The sequence below is a fragment of the Ovis canadensis genome, chromosome 1 (genome assembly GCF_042477335.2).
Source record: "Ovis canadensis isolate MfBH-ARS-UI-01 breed Bighorn chromosome 1, ARS-UI_OviCan_v2, whole genome shotgun sequence".
Lineage (NCBI taxonomy): Eukaryota > Metazoa > Chordata > Mammalia > Artiodactyla > Bovidae > Ovis > Ovis canadensis.
In genome coordinates this window covers 111,672,923-111,694,798 of record NC_091245.1, presented here as the reverse complement: position 1 = coordinate 111,694,798, position 21,876 = coordinate 111,672,923, and the positions used below count along the sequence as shown (strand labels likewise).

At 54.5% G+C, this 21,876-nt stretch overlaps 1 protein-coding gene and 1 long non-coding RNA gene across 2 annotated transcripts in view; one reads left to right on the top strand and one right to left on the bottom strand.

The window, feature by feature from the left end:
- Positions 1–5,341: 5,341 nt before the first annotated feature.
- Positions 5,342–21,876, top strand: part of IGSF9 (immunoglobulin superfamily member 9) — a 20,079-nt gene continuing 3,544 nt past the window's right edge. The window contains exons 1-14 of the mRNA XM_069577420.1: positions 5,342–5,823; positions 7,755–8,004; positions 8,249–8,437; positions 14,487–14,639; positions 15,355–15,509; positions 15,740–15,857; positions 17,280–17,421; positions 17,544–17,689; positions 17,781–17,923; positions 19,830–19,970; positions 20,439–20,555; positions 20,780–20,930; positions 21,127–21,250; positions 21,512–21,687. Coding sequence (XP_069433521.1) covers positions 7,947–8,004; positions 8,249–8,437; positions 14,487–14,639; positions 15,355–15,509; positions 15,740–15,857; positions 17,280–17,421; positions 17,544–17,689; positions 17,781–17,923; positions 19,830–19,970; positions 20,439–20,555; positions 20,780–20,930; positions 21,127–21,250; positions 21,512–21,687 — 1,813 coding nt within the window. The 5' untranslated portion in view covers positions 5,342–5,823; positions 7,755–7,946. The remainder of the gene's footprint in view (positions 5,824–7,754; positions 8,005–8,248; positions 8,438–14,486; positions 14,640–15,354; positions 15,510–15,739; positions 15,858–17,279; positions 17,422–17,543; positions 17,690–17,780; positions 17,924–19,829; positions 19,971–20,438; positions 20,556–20,779; positions 20,931–21,126; positions 21,251–21,511; positions 21,688–21,876) is intronic.
- Positions 18,011–21,876, bottom strand: part of LOC138433928 (uncharacterized) — an 8,780-nt gene continuing 4,914 nt past the window's right edge. The window contains exon 4 of the long non-coding RNA XR_011254525.1: positions 18,011–18,721. This is a non-coding gene — a long non-coding RNA (uncharacterized lncRNA). The remainder of the gene's footprint in view (positions 18,722–21,876) is intronic.

Below are 21,876 nucleotides of genomic sequence, written 5' to 3'. Positions count from 1 at the left end.
TCAGTTGGATTAATAGCATAGGTCTGGATACTTCCCTGGTGATCCAGTGGCTAAGACCCCATGCTCCCAGTGCAGGGGCCCAGGTTTGATCCCTGGTCAGGGAACTTAGATCCCACATGCTGCAAGTAAGAGTTTGCAAGCTGCAACTAAAGAGGTGGTATCCATCAGTGAAGATCAAAGATCTCGTGTGTGGCGACTACGACCTAGTGCAACCAAATAATTCAATAAAATAAAAATAAATATTAAAAAAAAACGGCAGAGGTCGAGACTCTTGACCTCTGCTTGTAATTGGTATTAGAGTCCTGTCTATTCCTTATCCATAGATTTCCACATCTCACACCTTCTATCGGGCCTGGATTAATGCCTGCCCCCTACACATATATTACCCTCCCCTCCCCCTCCTCTCCTGGCAAAGACCTTTAATTTTATGTTCTTGCTCTTTCCCAAGCCCAGTGATCAGTATGAATTCCTCATCCTCTGCTTGTCTTGGTCATCCTCCCCAAATCAGATCTTGTGAATGCTACTTAATGTAGCTGCTGTGGCATGGTATGGAGTCGGGGGTGAAATGGGGAGGGGACTGAAAGCCGCTCATGCCACAGGACGTGCTGAGGGAGTGAGTGACCTGGAGGAGGGTGGTGTGGGATACTGTAGTGTCGTGGTCTTCGTAGACCGGGACCTGGGGACTGGAGTTGATGAGAAGAAGGACGCAGGGTCCCAAGTTTCGAGTGAAACAAGCGTCCGTTATTTGCAGAAATGCATGCTTATATGTCTTCAATAAAATGATTACTCAGCCATTAAAAAGAATGAAATTCCACCAGTTGCAACAAAATGGATAGTCCTGAAAGGTCGCTGAAGGGAGTCACTGAAGGGAATCCAAGCAGGTGCTCTTTCCCATGATCTCAGTCCTGAGAACTGCGTGCAGCTCTGCTCATTCCTGTTTCCCAGGAACTGATAAGGAACAGAGAGTCCTTGAGAAACGGCACACAAAGGAAGAAAACAACATATTGGATCCCTTAAAGTTGAGCGTCCCCTGACACTGTAGGGAGAGCCCTGGGTGGGATCCCAGGAGATCTGGGCTGTGCTCTGCCACTGGCCTCTGGCTTGGGACACATGGTCCAGCAGATGTCCACGGAGGCACGGTCCCTTTCGACTAGAAACACGCCCTTTGAAGAGAGCAGGCACAGGTACCGCTGACTGGTGCTCCAAGGCTAAGGGAAGGCCTTGGCTCTGACAGGGGCGGGATGGGCTAGTAACCCCAGGGAATTGTAGAGGAGGGACTGAGGGGTAAAGACAGGGCTGTGTGGCAGAAGCCATGCCAGACACCTCTCTGCATTTCGCTTTCCCCTCTTAGTGAGGAGAAGGATACTGACCTCCAAGGTACGTCCCAAGGAAAAGAACGCTGAGACTGTGGAGGGGCAGACGGACTCACTGGGGACCGTAGGGACCAAGGATGGCTTCGGAGGAAACGGGACACAGGGGACTTCCCTGGTGGTTTGGTGGCTGAGACTCCATGCTCCCAGTCAGGGGGCCTGGGCCCCATCCCTAGTCGGGGAAGTAGATCCTACATGCCTCAACGGCGCACATGGACCAGGCACTGGGACGCCCCGAGAGGAAGCCTCCAGCAAGGGGCGTGGAGGAAACCAAGAGCCAGGGCTTCCAGGGACGGAAGGAAGCAGAGCCAGGAGGTAAGCGGGTGCTTCCTGTCTCGATTACTGGGCAGGAGACGGAGCCCTGTAGGGCCTGGGGAGGAGGCGGTGACGGTGGGAAAAGAAAAAGAAAAAAGAGAGTTTAGTTTCTAAGTCCACTCCCCAAAGAGGTCCTAAGACTAGCAACGGATCCACTCTATTCCCTGAGGGCCCGAGTCCTCGTCCCGCTGGAAGGCAGTCCCTGTGCCTCGCTTTGGCCTGAGCAGTTTCACCTCCAAAAAGGCATGAAGATCTAGAGCCCTGCAGCCCCCAACTCCTCTAATTTCTTTAATACCTTTCTGGTAACTGAGTGGAAAAGGCCAACAGCCGTCTTGCATACATGGGGGCAGTTCTTTTCTTATGAATTTCAGAGTCTGGCACAGGAGATCAATAAGGGAAGGAATGGTCCCCGTACAGTCAGCTGATGGCTCTCCCTAAAATACAGGGGAGCACCTCTCACACCCAGTCTGAACGGAGAAAGGCTGAGGTCTCAGTTCCAACCAGCCCAGAGCACCTGGATGCGGAACATCCGGACTTAGAAGCAGGTGGAATACAAGCTTAGAAAGACTCAGGCCTCTTCCTCTACAGAAAACTGGGATAATAATCAGCTGGTAACACTGTGCTTTTTGCAAAGTTTGCTCTGTTTAAACAGGTGAAAAGCAAACTGAGGGGAGGAGGATAACACTTAAGCACCGAAGTGTCAGGCACTGGGCTTGCACTGGAGAGGTGGAAAAGGTACTCTCCGCCCTTGGAACTCTTTGTGGGGTGTGTTAGATGTAACTACAATGAGGTGTGACAAGGGCTGCGGGTGAAGGTGAGGACCTACGGGTGGTGGGAGTTGTCAGCGATGGTGTCCTGGAGGGAAGAGGTAAACAGAACTTTGACCTGTGACTGCCAGTGAGTTCCCAGGGAAGGGAGAAAAAGGACTTTGTAGCCAGACAGACGGAGAAGGCAATGGCACTCCACTCCAGTACTCTTACCTGGGAAATCCCATGGACAGAGGAGCCTGGTGGGCTTCCATCTATGGGGTTGCACAGAGTTGGACACGACTTAGTTGGATGCAACTTAGCAGCAGCAGCAGCCAGACAGAAGATAAAAAGAAAGCCATTGATAAGTGAACAAGCACCGTGAATTCAAGGGACTAGGAGGCCATGTGCTGCACCCTGGGATGAATGGGTCGTCTGGAGAGGCAGGCAGGTCTCCTCTGATAGGCTAGGGGCTGAGGTGGCGGGGGCAGCGATTTAAGGATGAAGCAAGACCAGCTCCACACCCACAAGGAGCTTCGGTCTCACCAGGTTAGAAAACAGGCACGCCAACAGCCAGGAAACAGTCAATGATGAATGGTAACTCTTTTCTGATCTGGTCACAGGATCAGTGCTCGTAGCATATAGTCAGCAAAGTTGCTGGAATTGACAACATTGTTTAGTCTTCCTGTCAACAAGTTGAAAATATGTGGGCTAGTTTAAGCTTTGGTAGAATGATGCTAGGTAGAATCCTAGTCGATTGAACAAATTTTTCCAGAGAATAATATTTATAGATAGGACATTTTTTTTTTTTTAACCAACTTTCACTTCCAGCATGATGAGGGAGCAACTTAGGGTCAGGTTCCTTTTCTTACCAGAAAGCTGTCAAGATGCACCTGAATCAGAGCAAAATGATGATAATAATAAAATACAAAATTAGCATCTCCCCACCCCAAAAGAGAAAAGACTGTATCTTAAACTTAAAAAAATTGAAAACCATTTCAAATCCCAGTTTTACAAAAAAGTTATTTTAATGTCCAAATGAAATTAACTTATCCTCAAGAAAATACTGGAGACAGTGGAATTGAAACCTTTGAACCAGAGATGGAGCCCATTCTAACACAGGGGAAGGAGATCTTTTGTATTAGTTGGTGAGAGCCCAAGATATAACAAATGTCACACTCTTCCACCATCTTTTCCAGGCATTCTACTTGGCCTTGCTTTCCTGTTGTGTTCACTAGGTGTTTTCATTAGAGTCTCAGCACCATTAGGTCGGTTTGTCACATTGTAACATTTGAAGGGCCACTTTGAGAGACTCTGCTGGAGGGATAGTGAGAGAAATCATTCCATTGCTCTTGCCTGCTCCCCTCCTTCACTCCCTTCCCACATTTTCATCTCAGGTGGTGAAAAGCACCCAGATCTTTACACCTTTAGAACTTTCCAGCAGTCAAGTCCCTGAAGATGGAATGAATTACTACAAGGGGTGGTAAGCTTCTTAGCCCAGAATTTAGTCGGAAAGGGCTGGATGACCACCCGGAAGGGAGGATGTGGAAGGGATACTGGTGTGAGCTGTGGTCAGACCCATCCTGTTGGGTCTTCTTGGTGCCATGGGTACGACTGGGAATCAAATGCCTGGTGCACTCTGTGAGTGGCAGGAGTTCAGACTGGGGTGAGATTAGCACGCTGCTTTTAGGGAAGGCTTCCAGGGGAGTGCCAGGACAGGCTTTTGTTGTTGTTCAGTTGCTCAGTTGTGTCCGACTCTTTGCAACCCCATGGACTGCAGCACACCAGCCTTCCCTGTCCTTCACCACCTCCCAGAGCTTGCGCAAACTCACATCCATTGAGACAGTGACTCCATCCAACCATCTCGTCTTCTGTTACCCCCTTCTCCTCCTGCCTTCAATCTTTCCCAGCATCAGGGTGTTTTCCGGTGAATCAGCTCTTTATATCATGTGGCCAAAAGACTGGAGCTTCAGCTTCAGCATCAGTCCTTCCAGTGAATATTCAGGACTGATTTCCTTTATGATTGACTTGTTTGATCTCTTTGCAGTCCAAGGGACTCTCAAGAGTCTTCTCCAATTCTGCAGTTAGAAAGCTTCAATTCTTTGGCGCTCAACCTTCTTTATGGTCCCACTCTCACATCCATAGATGACTACTGGAAAAACCCTAACTTTGACTATCCAGACCTTTGTCGGCAAAGTGATGTCTCAGCTTTTACCCTATCTAGGTTGGTGATAGCTTTTCTTCCAAGGAGCAAGCATCTTTAAATTTCAGATTTGTGGTAGGGAAGGAGTCATGACCCTGCATCCCCAAGACAGCACCAAGTTGAGGAAGCAGAGAAGGCTGCAGGGCTGACATGCAAGATGTGTTTCTGCCTGAGTTTGAAGTCCCCAAGGTGGGTGGGTTTGACGGAGTCTAGGCTGGGACTCACTCCAGCTCTGCCCTGTGTTCTTGGGGAGGTTACTTCACCCTGTAGTACCTCAGTTTTCTTATTTGTCACACGGAGCTTTACATACTTCACAGAGTTTTCGTACAGGTCACATAGGAGTCCTGAAGCATGTAGTCCAGGGTCTGGCTCCCTGCAGGGGCTCAATAAGTGATCGTTTATTTCAGTCCTCCTCTCCCAATCTCCCGTGCCAGGATGTCTCTCTCTAGTTTCTTCCCTCTGGACTCGTTTCTCTGGGTGGTTGGTGCTGGGAGCTGACTTGGCAACCTCAGGCTGGGAACGCTGCCTTCCCCTCTGCACACAGTGGGAGGCGCCTGGGCAAGATTTGGGAGCTCGCCAGTGCAGACAGGTATTTCCAGTCCGGCCAGAGAAGAATAAGTGGAGGTGGAGGTGGCGATGGGGATGGGGGAGGAGATCAGAGGGGCGGGGTGGATCCTCTGGGAGGAGGGCGGGGAGTCCTGCTCCCTGCCTGGTGCTTCTGCCCGCCAGGTTCGAGTTTCAACCCTAGCTGCCACATCTGCGGTTAAGCCCGTTAGGCGAAGGGAGGACGTCTAAGGTGGCTTACCCAGGAAGGAAGCAGTGCAAGGAACCAGCTACGGGTCGGCTCCTGCGACCCCGGGAGCCCGGGCCTTGACCCGCTTAGCCGCGCAAGCTTGCAGCGGGAAGCGGCCGACCGATCGGTCTTTCCACGCTTCGTTGTATCGAGCTCCACCAGGGGGCGACCCGGGCCCACGTGCCACGGAGCCCTGCTCTCCAGAAACTACAATTCCCAGGCCGCTCGGGGGTCGCGCCCGCCTCGCCTCGCCTTCTGCTAGCTCCAATTGGCCGCCGCGGGAGGGGGATTGGCGGTCTCCAGGGCGACGGGAGGCGCTCGGGGCATCCGAGGCGGGGAGGCGGGCCCGCCCCCTATTGTGTAGCTGGAAGAGTGAGGCCGAGCGGTGCGGAGCAGGTGAGGGCGGGGGTGTTCTGGGGGCAATGGAATGGGGGTGCCAGCGAGGGGATGAACAGTGCGGGAGTTATGGGGGACAGGAGAAAGCGGGGGAATTGTGGAATTCTTTGGGGGAGCAGAACTAGGGGAGTTCTGGGGAGTGAAGTGGAATTCTTGATGGGTGGATGGTGACTCCGGAGAATTGGGGGAGTTCGGAAGTAGTGTGTGTGTGTGTGTGTGGAGGTGGGGAGGGGGGTTCGTTCTTGGTGGGTTCCAGACGCAAGGAGGAGTTCCAGGGGTCCGGAGACGGCAAGGGAGAAGAGAATTGAGGGCGGGTTATCAGAAGTGTATTGTGGGCTGAGGCAGGAGCATTCCACGGAGGAGAGGATGGGAGAAGTGGGCGGGTGGCGATTCTGGGGGAGACCGGGAGTTCCTCGAAGCACCGAGGATCTGGTGCAATTGGAGATCAGGTGCGAAGAGTGGGAATTGTGGGGGGTGGGGAAGGTTGAGAGAAGTGGGGATAACTGGGATGGGAGAATGAGAGGGTGCTGGGTGGGGAGAGCAGGCGAAGCCTAGTGGCGGCAGAAGAGTTGGAAAGCTCTTAGGAAAAACAGAGGGATTCTGGGCAAACCTGGGTTTACTAGGGTTTTCAGAACACTGAGCCAGGAGGGAACTGGGAGTTCTTATGCATTTAGAAGAAGATATGTCTGTGACGTATGGGAGAACTTGGGGCAGTGGGAAGCCGGGGGCTGCTTGCTGGTGACTTATCAGGAGTTAGATGTGCAGGGCCCCTCAGTAGAGGCAGGGATCAGGCTGGGGGACATGGGGGAGGTTTTACAGCCTGTCTTGACCTGTGAGGCCAGGAGCGGGGTGGAGGCCTATAGAGCAGAGTCCACTTGGGTCTGCCAGGTCCAAGGCAGCACCACCCCACTGTGACTTCCCTAGATGCTTAGGCCCTGGGGCTGTCAGGACCTCCTCCCCTCCAGCCACCAGGGCTCACTCTGTACACCCTAGGGACTCTTGGGCTTTTTAGCTTCATATGGGCCATGCCTCTGGGGTTGGGGAAGCGAGAGCCTGGCAAACCTTGGGCCCCGAGGATGCTGGAGGGAGAGAAAAATGGGAGGAACTTGGGTCATGGTTCCTGGCAAGACGGAGGGCTGCCTTGGCAGCATCAGGAAGAGGAAGTGGCACCAGCCGCCAGCTCACAAGCCCTGGGACGTGCCCAGACCTGGAGAATGCTGCCTGGGCACCCCCAAACCAGCAGATGGAATGGGAGCTCCTCTCCCAAGTGTCTGACGCATTCATGGCTAAAGCAGTATTGGGAGGTTGAGTGGAGAAAGAGGTACAAGATTCCCAGCTCGTAGGGTTCACAGAGGCTGCAGAAATGAGGCAAGGATCTGTGCGGGGAACTTTCTAGGGGTTTTCATCCCAACTTTGCCTTTGACTGACTGTGTATACCTAAGCAGGTTTCTCTGAGAGCCTCACTGTCCTTATATGTCACCGTGGGGTGGAGATGATAATACTGGTTCTATCTTGCTCTTTGCTACCTTGTTAATTAGCATCAGGACTAAGGACAGAGGACAGAGAGAAGGCTGGACCATGGGGGCTCTGTATCTCCCATACTTAACTGACCAGTCCTTTTCCAAGTATAGAGGAACCCCAGTTCCCTCGTGGCGCAAATTTCCAAGAGCTTGAGTAAAGAGGGTATCCCCAGAATTCCTCAGCTTTTCCTATGATCTTTCCAGCCCTCTGCTTCCCACATGTCCTTACCTGTCTGGTCTCCGCACCCCAGCGCTCCCTCGCCCTTCCGCCACTTATCTGCGCTCCTCTTCCCTTTCTCTACCTTTGCTCACCTCCGGCTTTTCTCTAACTCCAACTCCGGGAGGAGGGAGGGGTTCCTCTGGTTTCCAACACTGGCCCACTTTGCATGTTGCCTTGCATTTTGCATCTAGATCTGGTGGTGCTCCAGAGAACAGCTTTCTCAGGTGTGACGTGAGCCAAGCCCTAACTGTCCAGAAGAGTGAGCGCTGATCCCTGTGACCTGATCAGAAGGACTGAGGGGCTTGCTGGGCTCTGCACGTCCCCGGGCCCCTCCATCTGGGCCCCTGTGGAGAGGAGGGGCCGGGCAAGCAGGCAGCTGGGCTATGGTTTGGTGCCTCAGTCTGGCTATCCTCAGCCTGATCATCAGCCAAGGGGCTGACGGTGAGCTGGATTCCCTGGGCTCCAGAACTCCCTGTTGGCCTTGGCGTAGGGGTGGTCCCCCCGGGGTTCTCTGTGCTCAAGTCGGAGGAGGGGAGGAGCAGCTCAGGTTCTGCCAACGTCATAGATTCCTTCAACCCCATCACCAAGGCCCGGGGAACCCACCGAGACAGAGAGGGTATCTCCCCTCCCAGCCCTGGTTCTGGGTCCTCATGCCACCCACCTGCCCGCCCTGCCCGCCCTGCAGGTCGAGGGAAGCCTGAGGTGGTGTCGGTGGTGGGCCGGGCCGGGGAGAGTGCGGTGCTGGGCTGTGACCTGCTGCCCCCGGCTGGCCGGCCCCCTCTGCATGTCATCGAGTGGCTGCGCTTTGGATTCCTGCTTCCCATCTTCATCCAGTTTGGCCTCTACTCTCCCCGCATCGACCCTGACTACGTGGGTAAGACTTGTCCTCAGCTGAGAGGTTGGGAGGTGTCTCCAACAAAGGTGGGCTGGGTAGAGTGGGAACAAGGCCTCTTCTTAACAGCTCTGTCCCTGCCCCAACCTCATCTCCAGCTCCACTGCCTGAACTCTGCATAACAAGCATGGCTCTGCTCCCAAGCAGTGTTCATTCACTGAAGGATTCATTCATTTACACACACACACACACGCACGCGCGCACGGTCTGTTTGGAACTCCACCTGGCCTGTTCCGAAGGAGATCCTGCAGCCCTGTTGCAAGTGTCCATCCTGATTCTCTAATCCCTCTTTCTAGAGCTCATCGCAAACCTCCCAGGCTCCTCCTGATCCTCCCTGGTCTCCCCCTACTTGGCCCTCTCCTGGCGCTTGGCTCTGCTATCTTCTCGCTCCCTTGCCCTCCTCCCCTCCTATTTTCTTAAATGTTGATTTGGGGGGTTCTAGCAGCAGGCTTCTAGGGAGTGGACTGATGGGGCAGCAGGGTCAAGGGGTTTCTGATCTGTCTGATTCTGAGTTCAGCGGAGCAGGGCTGGAGGGAACCAGGCTCCCCGAAAGATCCGCAAACAGATGCGGCTGGGCTGGGTTCCTGCTTCAGCTGGCTGCAACATGGACTTAAAATAGTGTATAGGCCTCCCTGGGGGCCTTCTCCTGTGCCCCAGCTGCTCCCTGAAAAGGCTCAGCTTCCTCCTAATCTCCGGGGAGCCTTAATCTGAATGGTTTAGTGCAGGTCTCTGAGGGCAGAGTGTGGGAGAACCCAGGGCTGGGGCTGGGGCGGCTGGCGAGAGTCTGGCTGCCTCCTCATAGGGGAAACCCAGGAAAGGCCACCTGGAAGGCCGTCAATGGGGGTAGGGGGACCCCCTCCCTTTTCCCTCTTTAGTTTGAATCCTGGGAGAAGCCACAGGATTGGCTAAGCTGTCACCGCGGGGCAGGCTGAGCACAGAGGGGAGGAGGCTCAGGCAGGTGGTGCAGAGGGAAGGGTTTATTTTCAAACTGGGGACAGTTGTTGGCAAACAGCCTGGTGGGAGCGTATGTGTCTGCACAAGCCTGGGGAGAACCGCTTGGGAGAACTGATGAAAGCGGGGCCCCACTTAGGACAAGTGGAGAGACAATGGCCGGGCCCAGCCCCCGATCCTGGCCTCTGCCCGCCGGGCTGGGGAGCCGCTGGGCTGAGGCTCGTGGATGCAGAACGTTGCCCCACTAGGGCAGGGTTAGGGGGAGGCTTTTTGGGGATCGCCTCTGGGCAGGGGTGGGAATGGGGGAGTTGAGGGGTGGTGATGTGCAGCTCTCCTTCCTGCCCTCCCTCTGCCCTTTGTCTGGAAGGTAGCAACTTTGCTACCTGTGGGTTTTCTTTTCGTCTCTGTGGTGTTCCTTTGAGCTGCCCGGCTGTGAGCAGTAACCTCGGGGGCTTTCTTCCTACCCCCGCCCTTCATGCCCACCCCTCCCCTGGGTCTGAAGCTTCTGGTCAAGGCAGAGCTGATCTGGGGAGTCAGGGCCCTGGGGAGAGGCCCCTGTACCCATTAACCCTTTTACTGCCTCCCAGTGTGGAATGGGCCTCTCAGCCTTTGTGCAGGGGACTCTGAACTGCAGTTGCTAGGCAACGGGAGGTGGAGGTTGCTAAGGACAATGGTGTCCTGTCATAAACCCTCTGGGCAAACGAAGGGGAGATGGCCTGGGACTGTGTGTGAGGCCCATGGCCTAGAATGTGGGAGGAACCACGAGAGAGACTGTTTGGAGCCTTCAGGGATTACACTGAAGGGAAGGCTTCCTATCTTTGATGACTTTAGAATCCATCTAGCAGAGGAGACTGGATTTGTGGCCTAGTGCAAAAGTAGTAAAAGCAGTATAAAATAAACCAGGACTAAATCCTAGAATGAAATTAGCTGCTGTGTGTAAAGAACCCCGGACAGCGCCTGCATGGTGTGAAATCCTAGGTGTGGAGAGAAGAGGGTCCACTTCCTCTATACCAGCTTCCCTGGGGTGGATCTTAGATTAGCTCTTCCAATTCATAGGGCCAGTTTTGGTCTTTGACTTTCATGCTACATTTCTTGAGAGTTTCAAAATACCCCCTGTGGCAGAAGGGACATGAGTTTTCTCTCTGTCCTGAGTTCTTTGATGAAAATCAGTTATCTCAAGGACTTCCCTAGTGGTCCAGTGGTTGAGACTCAATGCTTCCAATGCAGGGGGGACCGGTTAGATACCTGGTCGGGGAACTAAGATCTCACGTGATGAACAGCCGAAAAAGAAATCAGTTTTCTCGTCCTCCATTTAGAAGAGTCCTCTCTCCTCACCACCTTTTATCCTTGCATCCCCTGGGCTTCCCTGGTGGCTCAGATGGTAAAGAATCTGCCTGCAATGCAGGAGACTCAGGTTTGATCCCTGGGTCCGGAAGATCCCCTGGAGAAGGGCATGGCTACCCATTCCAGTATTCTTACCTGGAGAATCCCATGGACAGAGGGGCTTCGCGGGCTGCAGTCCATAGGGTCGCGAAGAGTCGGGGACAGGACTGAACGATTAACTGTGTAACTCTCACTCTCTGCAGAGTCATCTCTTCCTGGAAACCTCCTGTACGCCTCTTGCTTCTTAGTTTCTTGGAGTATCCGGGCACAGTTAGGCCTGTTTCTTGGACTTCTGTGTGTATGTGAACTTGCACTTGTACATGAGAGAGCTCTGCCTTTGGAGAGCTTTGCAAGAGTGGGGACTGTGTCTCTTCCTTCCTCTGCACACCCTTGCATGTGGAGAGGTCTGGAGACACTCACTTTGGCTCTGTAGGTAGAGGATGGGCCTCCAGAAGGGGGACCCAGGACTCGGGAGGGCACAGGAACACCTGTTCCTGGCCAGCTTCCTGTTCTTCTGTGACACTTCCAGTCTAGCCATCCATACCTCACAGAGAAGTTGGGACATACGGTGTGCTTTATTGGATATTCTGATCAACAGACATTTGGAGCTGATACCAACACACGCCGAGTGAGAATATACGGGCTAAGCCCAGGGATGAGTGCCCTGAGCGTCACTGGGTCCTCACACCAGTGAGCAGTGGAGAGCGTACTGCATCGTGAGAAAGCAGGCCTGCCTGTATCGCTGAATAGCCACGTGATTTTGGAAAGAAGCTTAACATCAGTTCCTTTACTGGAATTCTTGAGAGGATTAAGTATGCTGACATTGCCTGATATTACATGGCGCGTATCCCAAACTTGAGTTCCCTTCTGTCTTCTTCCTTCTTTGTAGCACTTGAAGATCACTGTAATCAAAAGTTACCATCCCATGGGACTTAGAAGAGGGCGCAGTGCAGTCTGCGGGGTTCCATGGCCTGGCAGGTTAGGGTTACTGAGGAATCCCACTGGTGGGAGAAAGGGTGGGATCATGTTCAATGTTTACCTGAGAGACCCAGGCTTATCTAGGTGGGGATTTAAGCACCCAGCCCTTTAAGCAGCTCCACCCTTTCTGGAGAATCCCCACCCCTGAACCTTGTTCTTAGAAGAAAAAGGACCCTTGCCTGAGATCCCAGAGCCAGCCTCAGCCTGATACTTCTCTCATTCCCTGGTGGCATCAGGGCCCCCACGGGTTGATTCTATTTCAGAAAGATGACCCTAGAGGTAGAAAGGAAGCAGATTGGAGTGGGTGAGTGTGCCAACGGCTTCAGATTGTCTGGTACTAGGGGGCTTCCCTTGTAGCTCAGTTGGTAAAGAATCTGCCTGCAGTGCAGGAGACTCGGGTTCAATCCCTGGGTTGGGAAGATCCCCTGGAGGAGGAAATGGCAACCCACTCCAGTATCCTTGCCTGGAAAATCTCATGGACAGAGGAACCTGGTGGATTGTAGTCCATGGGGTCACAAAGAGTCGGGCACGACTGAGCGACTAACACACAGAGGAAGGGCTAAGTAAAGGCATAGTCCGGTTTCATCTGTTTTGCATAACCCAGAATATTTAGAAAATGTCATTTGTCCTTATCCAAAGTCAAAGTGGGGTGGGCACCTGATGAACATGAAGGCAGTGGGACCCCTTTGTGGGTTGTTTGCATAACCCAGTTGAGAGTTGCAATCAGTTCAGTTCAGTTCAGTCGTTCAGTCGAGTCCGACTCTTTGCGACCCCATGAACTGCAGCACACCAGGCCTCCCTGTCCATCACCAACTCCCGGAGTTTAGCCAAACTCATGTACATTGAGTAGGTGATGCCATACAACCATCTCATCCTCTGTCGCCCCCTTCTCCTGCCTCGATCTTTCCCAACATCAGGGTCTTTTCAAATGAGTCAGTTCTTCGCATCAGGTGGCCAAAGTACTGGAGTTACCGCTTCAGCATCAGTCCTTCCAATGAACACTGAAGACTGATCGCCTTTAGGATGGACTGCACTCAGCTTTCTTTATAGTCCAACTCTCTCATCCATACATGACTACTGTAAAAACCATAGCTTTGACTAGACAGACCTTTGTTGACAAAGTAATGTCTCTGCTTTTTAATATGCTGTCTAGGTTGGTCATAACTTTCCTTCCAAGGAGTAAGTATCTTAATTTCATGGGTGCAGTCACCACCTGCAGTGATTTTAGAGCCCCCCCAAAATAAAGTCAGCCACTGTTTCCACTCTTTCCCCATCTATTCACCATGAAGTGATGGGACTGGATGCCATGATCTTAGTTTTCTGAATGTTGAGCTTTAAGCCAACTTTTTCACTCTCTTCTTTCACTTTCATCAAGAGGCTCTTTTAGTTCCTCTTCCCTTTCTGCCATAAGGGTGGTGTCATCTTTATATCTGAGGTTATTGATATTTTTCCCGGCAATCTTGATTCCAGCTTATGCTTCCTCCAGCCCAGCGTTTCTCATGATGTTCTCTGCATATGTGACTAAACTAAATTGAAGGTGATAGAGAGGGAAACAGTCAGGAAGTAGAGTCTGAAAGGTTTACTGAACAAGCTAAAGTGGGAGTGAAAGAGAGAACACCAAAGGCTAACTGAGCAAGCTGATGTGAGAGTGAAGATGACCCCAGGTCTCTGGACATGCGTGATGGTGCTGTTGACTGACGCAGGGGAGAAGGGGCAGACGGTGTGTTGTCAGGTGAAGGATGGAGCCAAGGTTGAGTGCAGTCTGCGATTTCAAATCTTGAGCTCATTCGTTTGTTCAACCATTTTATCTAAGCATTGTGCTGCCTGCCTTCCATTTACCCCACTTGGATTTTTTCTCTCTCTCTCATTTTATAGATGAAGAAGCAGATGCTGAGAGAGAGGTTTAAGTGGTGTAGCCAAGAGGGTATATAGCAGAGCTGGACGCTAGGTCTCTCTGGCTGCAGTGTGTGGCTTGCTCACTGGGTCGCGCTGCCAGGGACCCACGAAGCTGTCTGTGGTGCAGGACTCTGCCAGGAGAGGATGCTGAGGGCGGAAGGGCGCTGCCTGCTTGCCCTGGGGCTGGGTGCACTGTGGAGCTCTATGAAGTCTGTCAGCCACAGCCTGGATGCCCTGGAGCGTGAGGGAATGGGGTGAGGAGGCTGCTGACCTTGCTGCCTGGCTGGGCTGGACTCTGGCCACCCTAAGGCGCTTAGGCCACTGATAATAACCCCGGCGGATTAGGGGCTTTGGTAGGCGAGGTCTGGATCCCTGCTCGGGCCCCAAACACTGCTGTGGTTTCTGGGGACAGAGTCCTCTGGCAGGAGTACTCCCGGGAACTCCCTTACAAAAAGAGCTCATGGATGGGTAGGTTCTGTATGACTCCAGAGGAGACACAGAGCTGGTTCTCTGAGCCCCTTTCCCTACAGTCCCGGAAGCTAGGCGTCATTGAGCTCTGTGCCTTGTCCGCCTGCTGCCGCTCTGGTTTCTCTTTGTCTAAGCTGGGTCCCAGCTGCTGAAAGGCAGGAATGACTCGAGGGGCTGAAGGGAGGGATCTGCCCTCAGTGACCCCAACCCCATCTGTGCCTCTCTGGACCCCACTCTAGTAGGGTGGCTGGGAGAGACAGCCTGTTCTTTACGTCTGAGAATGACCGCTGTGATCAGGGGCTTGGGGCTCCCATGCGGTCCCTTCAGCACCCTTGATCCAGGGCTGTTTTCCCAGGGCGTGTCCGGCTTCGGAAGGGGGCATCTCTCCAGATCGAGGGGCTCCGGGCTGAAGACCAGGGCTGGTACGAGTGCCGCGTGCTCTTCCTAGACCAGCACAGCCCTGAGGAAGACTCTGCTAACGGCTCCTGGGTGCATCTCACCGTCAACTGTAGGAAGCTGGGGGCTGTGGTGAAGGAGGGGGTCGCGTGGAAGGGGGGAGGGTGGAAGGACAGTCCCGAAGCCCCACTCGGCTGACACCCCTTGTTTACATCTCACTGCGCCCACCCCCACTCCTGCCCTTTCCATTCTTCACACCTAAAACCAATCAGCCTTCTTGGCTCTGTGTTGGGAACTTCCTGTCTCTTCCCTGCTCCTGCTTCCCTGACCAGGATAGCATAATGGATAGGGGATAAGGGGTTATTGAACCCCGACTGAAACATTGGTCACATATATACAATACTTTGTTTTATCAAAACCCCTTTTAACCCAGTACCTCATGAATTCTGTCTCAACCCTAAGAAGGAAGGAGGTCACAAGTATTCCCATGTCATAGATGAGGAAACTGGGTTGTGCCATTGATTAGCGGCAGAGTCTAAAACCCAGGCCTCCCGACTCTAGAGGGCACCTGGCTCTCTCCCAGCTCTGAACGCCCATCCTGTGCTCCGCTCCCTTGCCAGCTCTGTAGGCTGGTGCGGGGATGGGCCGGTGCGTCCTCATTGAGCCCTGGGTGCCGCAGACAGGGTGGCCCAGGGCTGGGGATTCCCCTGAAGGTGGTCAGCCTGATGAGCTGAGGGCTGCAGCCCTGATCTGCCTCTCTGGTCCTGGGATGCAACTCTTTGGGCTGGGGGCCCCTCTGGCACCCCCTGATGCCTCTCTCCTCACAGCGCCCCCTCAGTTCCTGGAGACGCCTCCCCAGGTGCTCGAAGTGTGGGAACTGGAGCCGGTCACCCTGCGGTGTGTGGCCGAAGGCAACCCCCAACCTCGGGTGACTTGGAAGCTCCGAGGACAGGACCTCGGCCAGGGCCAGAGTCAAGTGCAGGTGAGTCCTGCGGCTGGACAGCGTGGGGCAGGTGGCGGCCTGGGAACAGGCTGCAGGACAGAGCGGGTGAGGCCAGGCTGCGAGACCCGCCGGAGGAGGGGCTTGGCCCGGGCTTCCCCGAGCCTGGCCTGCTGCCTCCCTCTGCTGGCTGGCCTTGGAAGTGCAGGGGCGTCTGAGGCCCGCTGTGGGCGAGGAGATGCCTGGGTCCCGTTCGCTGACTCCTGCTCTAGGTGCTGAACGGAACGCTGCGGATCCGGAGGGTGGAGCGAAGCAGCGCCGGGGTCTACACCTGCCAAGCCTCCAGCACCGAGGGCAGCGCCACCCACGCCACCCAGCTGCTGGTGCTAGGTGCTGTCTCAGGGGAGGGCCGGGAAGCTGGACATAGCGCGTGAGAGGACTGACCTGTGGCTGGGGGTGCACACAGCTTGGGGGGAGGACTTGGGCCTGAGGCAGTGGCCCCTGGAGAGGGAGGGAGCTCCCAATGCCTCTAAAACCAGCATCTTGTCTGTAAAAGGATCAGTGAATGCAGGTATTTAGTGCCTAGCAGTGTGGTACAGTGGGAAGGGCATGGGGTGTTGGTGTCAGACTGAGCCCCGGAACCCCCTTGACCCCTAGCTTCCTCATCTATACAAAGAAGTTCCTGTCTGCCTCTCAGGATTGTTACAAGACTTAGGTTCAGCCGAGCACAGTAATTTGTGGTCAAGCCCTTCCCTTCAGAAGGAAAGCTGAAAAGTACACTCTGCCTTCATAGAGCCCCATGGTGACCTCGGGAATGAGATGCAGAGGTGAAGCCCTGCTCTCCTGGGGGCTGTGGGGGAGGCAGCGCTGGGCAGTGGTGCAGGGTGAAGTCTGGCGTCGGGAAGGCCTGATGTGAATTTGCCTTCCCACTGATCTGGGGCAAGTCGCCTTACAATCTGTCTGCCTCTGACCCTTCATGTCTTCATCTATGAAGTGGAGACAATAATTTCTATCACAAAAGGCTCTTAAGAGGATTAAATGCAGGTCAGGTCAGTCCCACCTGGTGCGCCTGGAGGTGTTCTGCACTCCCGCTTGTATCATTACCTCTTATTACTGGCCACTCATGTAGTTGGAGCCTGGAGAAGGGAGACAGCAGTGGGGTTAAAAGATGGTTTGGCAGGGTCTCTGTGGCCTAGTCAGGCTCTTGGGGAAGAGCCTTCAAGACTGCCTGGCATGGGCCCAGTGAGCTCCCATACTGACCTGAAAGAATATGGAAGGCTTGATGTGTGAAGAGATGGTTGGCCTGGTGGGGTCACAAGGGCCCACAGGGCTGGGTCAAGAAGTTTGAGCTTAATGTGCTGGGAGCCAGGAGCTGCTGTGGATTCTTGAGCAGAATAATTCTGTGGCCAGAGTGGGTGGGTGGAGACATTTTTGCATGAATGGCCATGAATGGAGTCAGGGATTGCTGCAGCATCCTGGGTTAAGGTATTGGGTGCCTGGATTAGGATAGGAGACACAGAGGTGTTGTAGATGGTGTAGATAGATGAGGGGTGGAAAAGGTGATGCTGTAAAGGGTGAGCAGAGGATTAAACTGGGTGAATGTGGCTGTCCCTGGTAGGACAGCGAGCTTGCTGGAGCAGAGGAGGAACTTGTGTTAAATAAAAGGGTTAGGGCCTGTTTCCATTCCTGAGGCCCTGTAGCAACCAGCCCTGTATTCTAGAGGGCAGACTAGGGAGAGAGGCAGAAGTGACCTCAGGGTTCCTGGGAAACTGGGCTGAGGCCCCTCCTTCCCCTGTGCTTCCCCCTTCCCAGGACCCCCAGTCATCGTGGTGCCCCCCAAGAACAGCACAGTCAATGCCTCCCAGGATGTTTCTCTGGCCTGCCGAGCTGAGGCATACCCTGCTAACCTCACCTACAGCTGGTTCCAGGACAGCACCAACGTCTTCCACATCAGGTGGGGCTCTGCGTGTGCTAGGGTGTGGTGGGGTGGGGTGGGGGTGGGGAACTGGTGAGCAGTCTGAGGAGTCCCTTGGCTGAGCAAGGCCTGGACCCCTCCGCCCCTGTGCCATACTGCAGCCGCCTGCAGCCCCGAGTGCGGATCCTGGTGGATGGCAGCTTGCGGCTGCAGGCCGCCCAGCCTGATGATGCCGGCCGCTACACCTGTGTGCCCAGCAACGGCCTCCTGCGCCCGCCCTCAGCCTCTGCCTACCTCACTGTGCTCTGTAAGCCCCACCCCGGCTCCCTCGACAGATTGCTTCACTTCCTTGGGCCAGGCTCAGCTCCTCCCCTACAACTTGCCACTGCTTCCCCCAGACCCAGCGCAGGTGACCGCCATGCCTCCTGAGACGCCCTTGCCCGTGGGTATGCGGGGGGTGATCCGATGCCCCGTTCGTGCCAACCCCCCATTGCTCTTTGTCAGCTGGACCAAGGATGGGCAGGCCCTGCAGCTGGACAAGGTACAGGCCTGGGGCAGGGAAGAGAGGGCTTAGCTTGGTGTTATTCTAGCCAAGACAGCTGGGGTGGCCTTTGATCAATACAGTGACTGGAGATCGTATACCTCTTTTATTTTTTTAATTGGAGTATAATCACATTGTAATGTGTTAGTTTCTGCAATACAACAAAGTGAATCAGCTCTATGTATACATATATCCCCTCCCATTGGAGCTTCCCTGGCACCCCATCCCCCTCCCATCCCACCCTTCTAGGTCATCGTAGAGCACCGAGCTGAGTTCCCTGTGCTTTACCACAGGTTCCTACTAGCCATCTGTTTGAGAGAAAAACAAATATTGTCTATTCACACATATATGAAATCTAGAGAAATGGGACAGATGAACCTGTTTGCAGGGCAAGAACAGAGATGCAGTCATGGACGTGAGACACCGGGGGAAGAAGGGGAGGATGCGACAGACTGGGAAAGTAGTAATGACATCCGTGGTTATCGGGTGCTGTGCCTGGTGTCTGGCAGGAACAGGAGCAAAGAGACATCCGTGCCTCGAGGGGGTAGCACAGCCACAGACGCTCTGCCGGAAGGCTAGCGAGGCAGGAGGCGGCGAGCACCTTCCTCTTAGGGCTGGTTGAGGACAGATCAGCAACGGCTTCTGGGATGCGAATGATGGCCTTGAAGGGCAGAGAGACAGTCCATGCAGAAACCAGGGCCCAGAGGCAGGAAGCAGTATAGTGCGTTTATGGCATAATGAGTCATCCAGCTGGGTGGGAGCTACGATTCCTGTGGGGACATGACTGATGCAGAGAATCTGGAAAGACAGGTTGGGACCAAAGGGAAGAATATGGATGCCAAGTTAATATTACTTCATTCCAAGGTGATTGAGATTTTTTGTTTGTCTGCAAAGACAATAAATTCCTTGTGGGTTAGTATTGCATCTTTTAATCCTAGTCACCCCAGGGCTTCTCGAACCATAGTAGTACTCAATAAATTTTTTCAAAGGTTAAAAAAAAAGTCAAAAGGCATTTGGAACCAGTGAAATTGCTTGAGCAATGGTGTGATAGCATCAGTGTGTCCATGCGAGTGTGCTCACTTGCTTCAATCATGTCCAACTCTATGGACTGTAGCCCACCAGGCTCCTTTGTCCATGGAATTCTCCAGGCAAGAATTCTGGAGTGGGTTGCTATGCCCTCCTCCAGGGGATCTTCCCCAGCCAGGGATCAAACCCGCATCTCTTGCACTGAGGCAGATTTTTTACCATTGAGCCACCAGGGAAGCTTATATGATAGTGTCAGGGCTGTGAGCAGTTGAGTTTGTCAGAGAAATGAAGGGGAAGAGAGTGGACATTTGTGGTGCAGAGGCTGCTGAAATGAGATTGTGGGTGAGAGGTTACGAGGCCTGAGTTAGAGGGATAGACGTGAAGATGGATGGAACAAAAGGCCTTCCCAGGAGGACAGATGTGGGGCGTGAGACAGAGTAAGGAGTCAGATGTTAGCCTTTGACTGTACAGAACTAGGGAAGCCAGGAAGAAGAGCTGATGTGGGGTGTAAGATAGGGAATGTAATCATGGAGGGCTAGGAAGGCAGCAGGCAGAGAACCTCACACGGCTCAACCCCACGGGGTGCCATTCACACCAGATTCCCTCTGAGTGGCTCCCCTGGAGTTTGTCAGCCTCCATTCCTCTGACAAACTCCATTGCTCACAGCCCCGGAGCTATCAATAGGCCGCCTTCACACCCCTGGTAGCGGCCCCCTGTAGGAAAGAGAGTGGAAGGGTGGAATTCAGAGAGGGGCCAGCCTAAGGGTGGTTGCGGCCGCCTCCGTGTAGACGTGGGTCTCTCCCGTGCACTGCTTCTCTCCATCTCTGGTCTGGCCTCTGCTGAGCGTCTCTGTCTGGCTGTCATCTCCTCTTGCTTCCAGTTCCCCGGCTGGTCCCAGGGCCCAGAAGGCTCCCTGATCATTGCCCTGGGGAACGAGGATGCCCTGGGAGAATACTCCTGCACCCCCTACAACAGTCTTGGCACTGCAGGGCCCTCCCCAGTCACCCGTGTTCTGCTCAAGGTGCGGCTTGGGGTGGGGGTTGGGGGCGGGGGGAGTGGCAGCAGGTCAGGCGGCTGAAGATGCAAGGCTGGTACTGACACCAGGCCGAGGTGGGTGGGACAGACGTGTGGGGAGCGGGGCTTCCACATCTGTTTGCCATGGTAGTGGCAGCCATCAGATGCCACAGCGGAGGACGGTCCCCTGCCCGCCTCAACCCTTTAACAGGCTGCCTCCCTCTCTGGAGTGAAGAGAGTAGGAAGCAAAGGGGAGGGTGAAGGGTATTCTCTAGAGCTTTGTACATCTCCAGAGAGGCCTCTGCCCATCAGCCCTGGTCTCTCCAATAATGTCCCTCCAGCCCCCTTGCTGGGGACAGGCGAGCTAGAGAGACACTGAGAGATGCAGACAGATGGTGGCCCCAGAGAAGGTGGGGAATGGCCCTCAGGCGGCAGTGTGAGAGAGCCCCCACCCAATGCCAGATCTGGGTTGCAGGCTCCCCCAGCTTTTCTGGAACGTCCCAAAGAAGAATATTTCCAAGAAGTAGGGCGAGAACTCCTTATCCCCTGCTCTGCCCGGGGAGACCCTTCACCTACTATCTCTTGGGCCAAGGTAAGACTCCTGACCCCACTCCACCTGTATTCACACCTATTTTCACACTCGCCGCACCCCTGCCTCTCTGTGCCCCTGGATGTTTGTGGGGAGAGGGGAGGTGGGGAGGAGGTGAGGAAGAGAGGGCTGGCTGGGGAGGAAACTGGAGCTGCCCCGAGAGCTGAGTGGCGCCCTTGGTGAGGGGTGGCTGCGTGTGTCCTCAGGGCTGACCAGTGGTTCTGTAGGTGGGCCGGGGGCTGCAGGGCCAGGCCCAGGTGGATAGCAACAGTAGCCTCATCCTGCGACCACTGACCAAGGAGGCCCACGGACGCTGGGAGTGCACGGCCAGCAATGCTGTGGCCCGAGTGGCCGCCTCCACGAATGTCTACGTGCTGGGTTAGTGGCTGCAGAGCAGGCTGGAGGCAGCCGTGTGGGGAGGACACAGGGGAAAGAATCGTTTGGGGGGCCCCAGATGGGGATCTTAGGTGGGGAGCCCCTGGGATGATGGGTGGTAAGTGGAAGGCTTGGATCCCCTGAACTCTTCGCCCTCCCTCAGGATCCTGACCATTATCCCTCCATTGCCCCCACCCAGGCACCAGCCCCCACGTTGTCACCAATGTGTCTGTGGTACCTTTGCCCAAGGGTGCCAATGTCTCCTGGGAGCCTGGCTTTGATGGTGGCTATCTGCAGAGATTCAGTGTCTGGTACACCCCCTTGTGAGTGACCTGCCCCTGCCATCCCTCTTACCCCTCAACCTGAGTCCCTCTGGCTCTCTGCCCTCTCTCCTACCTCTCTGTGCCAGCCCATGCCCTGACTCTGCTGTCCAATTTTCAGAGAATCTCAGGGGTTCAAAGCCCAGGTCCTGAGAGCTGGGGTGGTTGAGGGGACAGGGGAGGTCAGCTCTCTGGACTCCAACCTTCCTCCTCTTCCTAGTTCATGAAATGCACCCCCGCCCCTCATTTCCTCCTGTCCTCCAGGGCAAAGCGTCCTGACCGAGCCCACCATGACTGGGTGTCCCTGGCAGTGCCTGTGGGTGCTGCTTTCCTCCTAGTGCCAGGCCTGCAGCCCCACACCCAGTACCAGTTCAGTGTCCTTGCTCAGAACAAGCTGGGGAGCGGGCCCTTCAGCGAGATTGTCCTGTCTGCCCCTGAAGGTGAGCGATCAGAGCAGCAGACAAGGATGGGGAAGGGCTGCAGGGAAAGTCCAGACGGGGGCAGTCTGGGTGGGAGTGGCCAGAAGGGTTTGTGGAAGATGATCGAGGCTTGACTTTAGGGGTTCTGGGAGAATAGTTGGGCACCAGGGGTTGTGGAAGGACTTCCCTGGTAGCTCAGATGGTAAAGAA